General features: G+C 47.6%; 1 protein-coding gene across 8 annotated transcripts in view; it reads right to left on the reverse strand.

Moving 5' to 3' along the window:
• Positions 1 to 12,574, reverse strand: part of NFRKB (nuclear factor related to kappaB binding protein) — a 41,939-nt gene that overhangs the window by 26,316 nt on the left and 3,049 nt on the right. For all 8 annotated transcript variants that reach the window (XM_089915820.1, XM_089915821.1, XM_089915817.1 and 5 more), the window contains 6 exons: positions 10,766 to 10,967; positions 3,304 to 3,431; positions 2,496 to 2,670; positions 1,893 to 1,994; positions 1,063 to 1,136; positions 155 to 239 (listed from right to left, as the gene is read on the reverse strand). In XM_089915820.1, coding sequence (XP_089771946.1) covers positions 155 to 239; positions 1,063 to 1,136; positions 1,893 to 1,994; positions 2,496 to 2,670; positions 3,304 to 3,431; positions 10,766 to 10,967 — 766 coding nt within the window. The remainder of the gene's footprint in view (positions 1 to 154; positions 240 to 1,062; positions 1,137 to 1,892; positions 1,995 to 2,495; positions 2,671 to 3,303; positions 3,432 to 10,765; positions 10,968 to 12,574) is intronic.

Genomic DNA, 12,574 nt, shown 5'->3' on the forward strand with positions numbered 1-12,574 from the left:
TTCACTCTCCACCTACAAATCCATAAGAGGCAATAATGATATAAAGGCTATCAGCAAGAAGGATGCTGTGGTTTCCTTTCCTTTTGCAATATGTAGAGAGGCCTGTGTAATCTAACACCGCAGTCGATGGCCACCTACAGAGGAGGTCACTTACCTGCTAGAGAGCCCTTCCTGCCGGCATTTACTCGAGTCATGATGTCATTGAGAGTCAGGTCCCCCGTCAAAAGGTCTGGGTGATCCTAGACGTGATATTCAGAGATTTGTTATGGAGGTCCAAAAGAGGAGCTAAATCTGCTGATTTTCCCAGTTTACAGATAAAACTAGATGTTACGTGTACTTGAGGAAATTGTGTTGAATTTAAAACATACAGAGATAAAAACTATTGCTCTTCATAATGGGGCAGGGGAGAACTGAGTTCCAATCCTTCATGTGTGGCATTTAGTTTATAAAGCTCTTTTGTGTTCCTTATCTTATATGCTCTTCAAACAGTCTTGCTAAGTGGTATTTCACAAAGACTGAAAACGGGATTCAGAGAAGTTAAGGGATTTGCCCAACATCATAGTAAGTGGAAAAGAGAGAGACAGAACTCGGTTCTAACCCCAACATGAGACTCTTCCCATCTCACCACTCTGCCTTGATGAACTGACTTTCCTTCCTCCACCATGGTCTCTGGCTCAGCGTTACCTCCATTTGGTGGAGCGAAGGAACAGAAACGTAAAACCTGGGAAAAGCGCAGGCTCTGACGCTTGGCTCTGCCACTTACTGGCCGTTGGGCGTCAGACAAGCTCCCTGGCCTCTCCAAGCCCTGCTAAACGGACGAAAGGATTCACACAGCAGTGTCGTCCTAAAGACTGGATCAGACACGGCGGTAAGCGTGCCTTATAAAGTCAAAGCATGTCTTCTCCACACATCTTCAGTGTTACTGGGCCTCCCATGCTGCTCCTGTCCCCTAACAAGGATAAGGAAAGGGGACTAATAACGTAGTGACTCCCTGTATCATCCCAGGATAGCTGATCCGGGGAATCAGACTGAAAACCTACTGACCACCCCCTCCAATCTTACTGGTTGGTGTTTCCGCTTCTCATGGTGCTTCTTCAGCATTATCTTCAGGTCACTGTCCCCCAGTTCTATTTTATCTGAGAGAAAAGGAACCAAACCACATGGACGGTCATTCACTTCCACAATGCTCAAATTCACATCTTTCTGGTCACTGGTAATGTTTGAAAGTAAGATATTTTCTGAGCTTCCCTCCTGACCTGTGTGCTTCAAGTACCAACAATCCTGAAACAGTCACAGGCTCAACTCTGCAGCTTTTCTGTACACTCGTCAATAACAACGACCTCGGTACTCAGCTGCTCCTAAAACACCTAGAAGTTTCTGAACATTCTTCTTTGACTCCTATCCCAACTAAAAATAGTCTCTAATTTCACAGACATGCCAAGAAACTGCTGTGCCTCTGGTTACCCCTTTTGTTCTATTATTGAATTATCCCTTAGTATTATTTTGGGGGTTTTTTTGGGTTGTTGTTTTTGTTTGTTTTGGGGCTGCGCTGGGCAGCATGTGGGATCTTAGTTCCCCAACCAGGGACCGAACCCGAGACCCTGCAGTGGAAGCGTGGAGTCTTAACCACTGGACCGCCAGGGTAGTCCTGATACTGTTATTTTAAGATTCTGCTTTCTTGAGGCCAAAATGCCGGCTGGTCAGCACCTAAGAGAAATTTTCAAAACAAAGGACAGAAGGCCGGCTGGCCTACCTACCTGCGGAGAAGTGGAGCTACACGAAAGCTTCCCCAGGTCTCCTCGTTCTAAGGAACACCGCTCTGCTTTCCTGGCAGGCAGAGCCCAGTCTCCCACCCCGAGGCAGTCCTCAGATCCACGCCGAGCCCCACTCACCTGCAGTCTTCATGTCCGTGGTGGAAAGCGTGGGCACCACCCTGAGGGGCACCGCAGGGCTAGGAGAGCACGCTGGAGAGCTCGGGAGCCACGAGCTGAGATCTGCAAAAGAAAAGTTTTCTTGTAAATCCAACCTGCCTGTGGACTCCAGCAGGGGAGACAGGGTAAGTGGCTCTTTGGGCTCAAGAAGGCTAAGCCAACAAGAGGGAGGCCAGGCTCCACCACTGCTTCCTGACCCTTCCCCAGACGGACTGCAGCACTTGAGTCAGCGCAACGGCTCTTCCGGGAGGAGAGACTTCAACAGTGGCGGGTCACACTGCAGAGGTCACAGTCACTATTACTCTCCTGCGGGGACAGTGGTTCTCTCGAGCAGCCGACTGGACCAGAGCACCTGCCGGGAGGGCCCCGCGCGTGCCTGAGCGTCAAGGGCGGCGAGGTGTGCAGTCACAGCCACCCAACGGCTCTGAGCGTCACCACGCGCCCTGACAAACCACAGGGATGGCTTCCTCACGGGGAAATGGCTACCACGGCCTCCAACCAGAGAAGCAGCTGCAGGTGCGGACCGATGAGATACAGATGGTGCGGGGCACGGAGGACACATACCCTCCTCGTCCGATGACAGGGCCGAGTCCCCACACTCCTCCTTCACTTCCCGCAGGACCTTCAGGTAGCGCTGCTGGGTGCGCCACTCCCGCTCCTCGGGGGTGCGGGATGGTGAGGGGCGCTTCTGCCGGGAGGGGAGGGCGGGACCGCTTCGCCGGGCCATCTCCAGGAGGTCCTGGGAGAGATCGGATGGGATGGGGGCACGGCCTCAGCCACAGCTCGTCCTGACACGCTCCCCAAGTCTACACTTCTCCTCTTCTTTGTTAGCAAGCTCAGTTCCCTCCTTCCAAATAAAAGGGGCCCGTGCTGATTAGGGTGGAAAATCCCCAGTCTGAGTGCTGTGCTGCTCCATCGAGAATGGATACTTACACCAGACCCCGAAGTATCTCCACACCGAAGCTTAAAGAACCACTAAGAGCCAGAGCTACTCTGCCCCAAGGCATCCCAAGGCTGGTCCAGACCCAGAGCCGCTGAGCCTGGCACCCATCAGGCACCCGAACATGAACCTGGGTGCAAGCTGCTTCTCCTGCACAACCCACCATGGATCTGAAAGCTGCCTCTTTTTCTGGGTAAATACAGAAGCTACAATATTTCATCAATTTTAAGATGTATCCTTCTTTTGTTCCTGTTCTAACGTATCTGAAATCAGGATGCATCTTAAAACGTATCGTAAGAAGGAAGGATGCACTTGGTCGTGTCGGGGCTCGATGGGCAGCTTCCTTCCTCAGTGGTATCTTTTGTTCTTGCCCCTGATCCGCCCCTTTGGGTCACCAGGTGTGAGTCCCACGCAGCTCCCAGGGGCACTTACGCTCCGCGAGGCCAGGATCTGCTTCAGCAGCCGGTGGAAGTACTGCTGCTGGGAGCTGAGGTAGCGTTTGTACTGCGACCGGAAGCACAGCTGCCTATACTTGACCACCTCGGGGTTGAAGTGTCCGTCTGCAAAGAACAGGCACAGCCATGCATATCTGTCAGCCACCCATCAGCGAGGGCTGGAGAGGCGGCCAGCTCTGCACTGATGGGAGGATAGTGTGGGGAAAGGGGAGCCTACGGTCCAGGGGGAGAGACAGAAAGCACGTAAGCCAGTACTCGACTCTCTGACATGCTGCCAGGAAACCAACCTAAAACAACCAAAGAGAGCGAAGAGTGACATCAGGAAAAGAGCCCCTAAGGAAGGGACACGAAACGAGGCCCGATCACAGCAACTGTGGGAAGACGCTAACAATTGATAAACACAGGTAAGTTTTACGGATGTGCATCATATGTATTGGTTATCAACTTTTCTATATCTTTAAAAAATTTATTGGGAGGAAAATTAAGCAAGCAGGAATTTTTAAAATAAAAATAGGGAAAAGGCAGAAGGAACAGCATGTGCTAAGGGAGGCCCTGAAGCAAGGAAGAATGTGCCCACTCCAACCCCTGAAGAAATGTTGGTGTGAGGAAAGCAGAGGGACTTAGCTGAGGAGGGGCCAAGATGACCTGTGAAACTGGGCAGACGTCACACCACACAGAAACCACAGCACAGTCTGGACTTTATCCTGAGTGTAGTGGAAATCAGCTGAAGGGTTTAAAGCAGGAGAATAACACGGCCGAGAGCAAAAGAGGAAGAAGAAAACCACTGCAGTGATTGAGGAGAGGGACGACAGTGGCCCGGTCGGACCTCTCCCTCCATACCCAGGGTAGAGCCAAGGCGCCAGGAGGCCTGCAGGGCCCTTCCTTGTGGGTCCCACGTATCTCGGCCTCATCCTCCACCAGCCTCCCTTTTGCTCACTCCGCCGCAGCCCACGCTGTTTCCTGAAGTACCGTACTTTTCGCAAAGGCTTTGTCCTTCAAGTCCCCTCTGCCTTTTCACAAAGGCTTTGTCCTTCAAGTCCCCGTTGCCTGCAAGGCTTCCTACTAGCACCCAGTACTTCACAGCTTGCTCGTCGCACCTTCATTGAGTCTCTGTCCAAACGCACCTCCACAGAGAAGCCCTGCCCAACTACCACCTCTGAACCAGATCCTTCCCGTCACTTCCAGTCCCGTTACCCTTCCTCACTCTTTATAGTGCGTGATACCAACAAACACTTGCTTGTCTATTACCTTGTTTTCCCCTAGTAGAATGTAAGGTCATGACTGTATCTCCAGAACCTTGAAGAATGGCTGGCACATATTAGCTGATCAGTGAGCAGTGGTTATGTGAACGGCAGTAGAAAGACTTCAGATATATTTCGAGGGAGAAAGATTAGACCTGCTGTTAGTTTGGACGCTGGGGCAGGAAGGCGAGCGTGGTACCTACATCACTGGACACGAGCAACTCGTACCGTTGCGGAAGCCGCGATGACAGAGGTCCGTTTTGGAATATTAGATTTGAGCAGGCTGCTACAAAGTGAACTAAGGGGAAAGATGGAAAAGCTAACCTCAGAAGGCTAAAATGAGGCATTGAAGTACACGGCGTTTCCTTTTTTTTTTTTTTAATTCCAACCACTTTAATGATATTCCGAGGTAACGAATAACAGCAAACACTTAGAACAGGACCTGACACGGAACTGTCACCATATAAGGAGGGCCGTGCATATATTAACTCACTTCATCTTCACAACCACCCCACAAAGAAGGTACTACTGCATCCTCATTTTACTGAAGAGCCTGAAGCATGGAGAAACTAAATACCTTGCGCAAGGTTACACAGCTAATAAAAGGGGAAATCGGGTCTGAACCCAGGCAGTCCAGCTCCAGAGCCACTCCTAGCCACCACATTACGCTGCCTGTTGCAGGGAAATAAGGAATTTGACCTTCAAGAAAAGAGGCAAGAGTTCAATGCTACTGATGCTGATATATAGAAATTGGAGGAAAATTCTACTTCTTTGCCTCTGTACTTCTCCAAAGTTACCCTCCTTCAGTCTTTAGTTTCCCCCACCAAGATAGCCAAATGCTCTATTAAAATAACATCTTGAGGCCTTCCCTGGTGGCGCAGTGGTTGAGGTCCGCCTGCCGATGCAGGGGACATGGGTTCGTGCCCCAGTCCGGGGGATCCCACATGCCGCAGAGCGGCTGGGCCCGTGGGCCATGGCCGCTGGGCCTGAGCGTCCGGAGCCTGTGCTCCGCAGTGGGAGAGGCCACAGCGGTGAGAGGCCCGCGTACCGCAAAAAAAACCAAAAACATTTCAAGGGACTTCCTGGCGGCGCAGTGGTTAAGAATCCGCCTGCCAGTGCAGGGGACATGGGTTCAAGCCCTGATCCGGGAAGATCCCACATGCCACGGAGCAGCTAAGCCCGTGCACCACGCTACTGAGCCTGCGCACTAGAGCCCGTGAGCCACAACTACTGAGCCCTCGTGCCACAACTACTGAAGCCCACGTGCCTAGAGCCCATGCTCTGCCACAAGAGAAGCCACCACAGTGAGAAGCCCATGCACCGCAACGAAGAGTAGCCCCCGCTCACTGCAACTAGAGAAAGCCCATGTGCAGCAATGAAGACCCAATGCAGCCAAAAATAAATTAATTAAATAAATAAATTTATTTTAAAAAATAAATAACATTTTGAGTACATCAACTTAAAGAAAATATATTATTAAAATTAAACTGCTTTTACTATTCTTAATGTGGGTACTGGAAATTTTTTTTTTTTTTTTTTTTTGCAGTACGTGGGCCTCTCACTGCTGTGGCCTCTCCCGTTGCGGAGCACACGCTCCGGACGCGCAGGCTCAGCAGCCATGGCTCACGGGCCCAGCCGCTCCGCAGCATGTGGGATCCTCCCCGACCGGGCACGAACCCGCGTCCCCTGCATCGGCAGGCGGACTCTCAACCACTGTGCCACCAGGGAAGCCCCGGTACTGGAAATTTTTTAATTGAACGTGTGGCTCACGTAACATTTCTATTGGTGGTGCTGGGCCAGAGAGCAGCGGCAAGAGAGACTGCAGCACCAGGAGAAGTCGGTAAACCGGGGGCAACAGAGCCTGGTAGGCTGTGAATTTTATTCCAAGTGAAGGCAATTGGTAAACACTCTGAAAAGCAAAGTTTTGAGATGCTCACGCTGGTGGCTGTGTGGAGATGGTGGCTAGAGCAGCCCCGGCGAGAGCCACCAGAGAAGAGCTGGTGGGTGAGAGCAGGGAGGCGGGGAGGGAGAGGGGGCCTAACGGCAGGAGCAGAGGCAGGAATAGCGAGCGGATGAGGGCTCAGCAGAGAGAGGGGTGCGGGGAGGGCGTCTGAGGCACAGGAGGAAGCCAGGACGGGGAGGGCCACAGCTGCAAAGAGGGGGAGTCTCACGATGGAGGTCAAGGCATCAAATGCTACAGACGGGTTAAGGAGAGAACAGAAAAGCCATATGCTGGTTTGCAAATTACACATTCACTGAAAAGAAATGGAGCAGAGGAAGAAGCAAGCACTGAAGCAACTAGCAAAATAGGAATACGGACCACACATTAGATAACAATATGTCACCGTTACATTTTATACTGAAATACAGAATTTAAGTACAGAATTTAAATTAAATACAGTATTTTCTATATTTCTGAATTTGATCATTTCTGGTTACTTAAGAGAATGTTCTTGTTCTTCAAAGATGAATGCTGAAAAATCAGGAGTCTTAGGTCTGCAATACTCTCAAGTGGTTCAGCAAAAATACTGAGTACAATACTGACAAGAAAAAAAATGTGGCAAAATATTCATAGTTGGTGAACCTGGTAAGGAGTATGCGGGTGTCAATTATAAATTCTTGTAACTTTTCTGTAGGTTTGAAATTTAAAATTTAGAAAGTCGAAGGTGTTGGCAGGCATAGGGAACAGCCACCAGCGGATGGCGGCTATGGATGCCTTTCAGGAAGTTCGGAGAAAAGGGAAAATGACAGAGGACAATGAAGGGGACAGATGGTTAAGGACTCTTTTAGTGTGAGACCCATGACCACATCTACAGGCTGAAAAAGGAGTGGAGTAAGTACACATGGTAGAACGGTTCACTGAGAAACGAGGTCCTGGAGGACGTAAAACATGAGAGGATCAAGAGCAGAGGTTAACCTTAAACAGACGGAAAATATCCTTCCTCCGAGACAAGCAAAAGTAGGTCAGGAGGAAAACGACTACAGTGTGCTGGGGGGAGGCTGGAAGTGGGAAGCTGAAGCTCATGACGACTCTTTCCTGTAGGAAACAGAAGTCAAGGGAGCTCGACAAGCACTTGGAACTTACGGAAAAGGTGAGTTTTTAAAACAGAACCAGAAAAGATAAGCAAAAATAAAAGCACACTGAAAGCAATGCCAGCTCAGTCAAGACACATAACCACGGTAACCGTGGTAACGCAACTGCCCTCATCACTGCGGGACCTGAAACGTGGCACCAGACATCGCAGAACTCCTGTCTTGCATTCCTCGTTTGCATCCTTACCTGACCATCACATTGTTTTGGAAGGAAACGTGCCAGCGTTACACACAGTCCCTGATACGGCCTCTACTACCAACCAGGCCTACCAGCTTATCCCACCTGAGACCCTGGCTTCAGCGACATAAAACACTGGCCAACCAGAAGGGAACTCCTCCTTAATGATCCACCAAAGGAGGGAATGCTCATTTTAAACCTTAAGATAATGCGGTTTGAAAGGATAAGCTTATTCCCTCCAGTCTTTTTGCAGCTGTCAAGCTGTCCAGTTTCACAAACTCAAGATGTGCTATCTTTCAGGGCCTCCAGCCAAAGCAAAGTCACCCCAGAAAGTGGGAAGGGAAGAAGCATCCTCTCCTCCTCTCCACTGGACAGAGAGCAAACTGTGACTGAAGAGTGGCCCCAAACCATTCTGGAATCCCCAATGTAATGACCGGTTCAGGCAAGGGTCAGCGGATGCTAAAACCGCTGGGTAAAACAAATGCTTTTGGAAAATAAGATTATCACATGGTCCCTAAATATCACCCTAAATATCACCCTACAGATTGCTTCTTAATTACAGGGGGAAAAGGGTGCCCTTACAGTCAGGAGCTCTGGCAGATACCAACCACAGAGCCAAGTGATCAAAAGCCTCCCTACCAACAATGCAAGACTGACATCACATATCCCCTGAGTGGAGGCATGAGAAAGAAATGACATTTCCCATCTCCTTTCTTGGCAAAATGTTTAACCCAAAACTAATTATGACGAAGCAAGACGACAACTCCCCAGAAAGCAAGACATTTTACAATTCAAGTGTCCTGGGCTCTTCACAAGTGTATTCTGAAAGAAAAGGAAAAAAAGGCAGAGGGCCCTAGATTCAGGGAGCTGAGAGACAGAAGATCCAAACACAACACATGAATCTTGAGTGGATCCTGGATTTAAAAGCCAACTATTTAAAAGCCAACTGAGTGGTGCTGGGAAAACTGGACAGCTATATGTAAAAGTATGAAATTAGAACACTCCCTAACACCATACACAAAAATGAGCTCAAAATGGATTAAAGACCTAAATGTAAGGCCAGAAACTACCAAACTCTTAGAGGAAAACATAGGCAGGACACTCTATGACATAAATCACAGCAAGATCCTTTTTGACCCACCTCCTAGAGAAATGGAAACAAAAACAAAAATAAACAAATGGGACCCAATGAAACTTAAAAGCCTTTGCACAGCAAAGGAAACCATAAATAAGAGGAAAAGACAGCCCTCGGAATGGGAGAAATATTTGCAAATGAAGCAACTGACAAAGGATTAATCTCCAAAATTTACAAGCAGCTCATGCAGCTCAATATCAAAAAAACAAACAACCCAATCCAATAATGGGCAGAAGACCTAAACAGACATTTCTCCAAAGAAGATATACAGACTGCCAAGAAACACATGAAAGAATGCTCAACATCACTAATCATTAGAGAAATGCGAATCATAACCACAATGAGATATCACCTCACACCAGTCAGAATGGCCATCATCAAAAAATCTAGAAACAATAAATGCTGGAGAGGGTGTGGAAAAAAGGGAATACTCTTGCACTGCTGGTGGGACTGTGAATTGGTACAGCCACTATGGAGAACAGTATGGAGGTTCCTTAAAAAACTACAAAGAGAACTACCATATGACCCAGCAATCCCACTACTGGGCATATACCCTGAGAAAACCATAATTCAAAAAGAGTCATGTACCAAAATGTTCATTGCAGCTCTATTTACAATAGCCAGGAGATGGAAACAACCTAAGTGCCCATCATCAGATGAATGGATGAAGATGTGGCACATACATACAATGGAATATTACTCAGCCATAAAAAGAAACGAAATTGAGCTATCTGTAATGAGGTGGATAGACCTAGAGTCTGTCATACAGAGTGAAGTAAGTCAGAAAGAGAAAGACAAATACCGTATGCTAACACATATATATGGAATCTAAGGAAAAAAAAATGTCATGAAGAACCCAGGGGTAAGACAGGAATAAAGACACAGACCTACTAGAGAACGGACTTGAGGATATGGGGAGGGGGAACGGTGAGCTGTGACAAAGCGAGAGAGAGGCATGGACATATATACACTACCAAACGTAAGGTAGATAGCTAGTGGGAAGCAGCCGCATAGCACAGGGAGATCAGCTTGGTGCTTTGTGACCACCTGGAGGGGTGGGATAGGGAAGGTGGGAAGGAGGGAGATGCAAGAGGGAAGAGATATGGGAACATATGTATATGTATAACTGATTCACTTCCTCATAAAGCAGAAAGTAACACACCATTGTAAAGCAATTATACCCCAATAAAGATGTTAAAAATAAATAAATAAATAAAGGCCAACTGACATTGGGAACAACTGAGAAAATCTGAATATGGGATATTCTAGGCTATTACTTGTTCAATGTAAAGTTCCTTGGGGGTGAATTTAAGACTGTGATTATGTGGAAGGATGTCTTTGCTAAGAGATACATACACGCTGAGGTGCTTGGTGGTAAAGTGTCAGGTTTTCTGCAGGGAAAAATATGTGTATGTGCGTCACACACACATACATCCATGTGATAAACCAAATGGTAAACTGTTTTTAATAATTTTTGAAGACTAGTCATAAAGGGTGCCTCTAAGATGCTAATAATGTTTTACTTCTCGATCTGGGTGGTGGTTACACAGCTGAGTTCATATAACACATCAATGAGCATTACAATTATGATTTATATGTTTCCTATGTAAGTTAAAAATTTTTATTAAAAAAAAAAAAAAAAGAATGGCCTAGGCAGCAAAGTGTTGCATGAAAGTACTTGGAGTCAGTGTCTATACATAAAAATAGACTAAAACGAAGAAAGGAGTACGCACAGAAGTGGGTGTGTTCCCACCCTCCAGTCCTCTCAAAACAAGAACGCTGAGCTACACACCTCGGAAAAGCTTCTGGGCGATGTGCAGAGGGTTTCCGAAGCGGAAGTTCTCCCCACGGAACAGGGCGAGGATGAGCTCACCCTGCTGCTCAGTACAGTCCTCAGGAAAGCGGGGCAGGAACTGCTGGAGGTGCTCGCGCTGCGAGGCGCTCAGTACTTCCTGCCACGTTGAGAAGCTGACTACGTCAAAGAAGATCTCGGGCTGGGAGAGTCAGGAAAAGCAGGAGGAAAAGTCAGCAGGAAAAAAAAATGAAGTTTTTAAGTTTTTTGTGCATAAGTGGATAACACATGCATAACGTGAAATCTACCATTTTGTCCATTTTTGAGTGTATGGTTCAGTGGCATTAAGTACAATCACAAAGTTGTGCAAAAATCACCGTCATCCAAGTTTTTACATTTTTTAAACAAACGAAAATTCCTCTGATCTTTACTCAATTCTCAAAACTTGAGAGGTCAGGGCCTCCCTGGTGGCACAGTGCTTAGGAATCCGCCTGCCAATGCAGGGGACACGGGTTCGAGCCCTGGCCCGGGAAGATCCCACATGTTGCGAAGCAACTAAGCCCGCACGCCACAACTACTGAGCCTGCACTCTAGAGCCTGCAAGCCACAACTACTGAGCCCGCGTGCCTAGAGCCCGTGCTCCACAACAAGAGAAGCCACCGCAATGAGAAGCCCGCACTCCGTAAGGAAGAGCAGCTCCCGCTCGCCACAGCTAGAGAAAGCCCACGCACAGCAACAAACACCGAACACAGCCAAAAATAAAATAAACAAATAAACAAACTTTAAAAAAAAAAAAAAAAAAAAACTTGAGAGATGTGTTGGGAATTCCCTGATGGTCCAGTGGTTACGACTTCACTGCCGGGGCTCAAGTTCAGTCCCTGGTCGGGGAACTAAGATCCCACGTGCTACAAGACAACTAGGCCCACGTGCTGCAACTACTGAGCCTGCCCGTTCTAGAGCCCGTGCACCACAACAAAAGAGCCTGCATGCTGAAACAAAGGTCTTGCGTGCCACCACTAAGACCCGATGCAGCCACATAAATAAATAATTTTAAAAATAAATAAATGAAATAAAAAATAAAAAAAGAGTTCGGGCAACGTCTGGCTAGCTCAACAACAGGGAAGGAAAGGGAAGCAGCAGACAGCAGAGAGAGGAGCAAGGGACCTAGAAGCATGTCAAGTACTTGTGACCTTATCCTAAGGACAATGGGGAGCCACCGAAGGGTTTAAGCAGGAGAGAACCCAGAAACCAGCCACCTGCCAGGCGTCTCAGCAAGCAGGCACCAAAGCTCCTCTGGCTCCCTGGCCAAGATCTCCCCCTGCAAACCTGTTTCTGCATACCACTTGATTCCTGGCAGCTCAGCTTCTGGCATAAAGTAGGTATTTCAATAAAACAAGCGTTTGCTGGCTGAATGAATGACATGAAGAGGTTTACTTGAAAGAGCATGCAAAGAAAACATGAATGGGAAAGATAATACACCAAGTTCAGTACCTGTTACTTTGGGTAGGACAGGGAATAAGGGCAAAATGGTGGCTTTAATTTTATCTACAATTTTTGACACATTGTGAAAGAAAAATCTGAACCAAATATAACTAAATGAAATTATCTCCCCAAACTGAATGATGCACAGATGTTCGCCATATGATACTCTACGCCTGTCCATACGTTTGAACTATGGCAAGATAAACAAGATGATAAACACGTTTCAGCATACCTAGTGCCTTGCACATAATAAGCACTAAATAAATGTCACCATAATAATCATGATGACTGCCTGTGAAAAGTGGTCAAAAGCACAATATTAATGCT

The sequence above is a fragment of the Delphinapterus leucas genome, chromosome 7, assembly GCF_059928025.1.
Source record: "Delphinapterus leucas isolate spDelLeu-1000000601 "Yukka" chromosome 7, BTC_Dleu_Yukka2, whole genome shotgun sequence".
Lineage (NCBI taxonomy): Eukaryota > Metazoa > Chordata > Mammalia > Artiodactyla > Monodontidae > Delphinapterus > Delphinapterus leucas.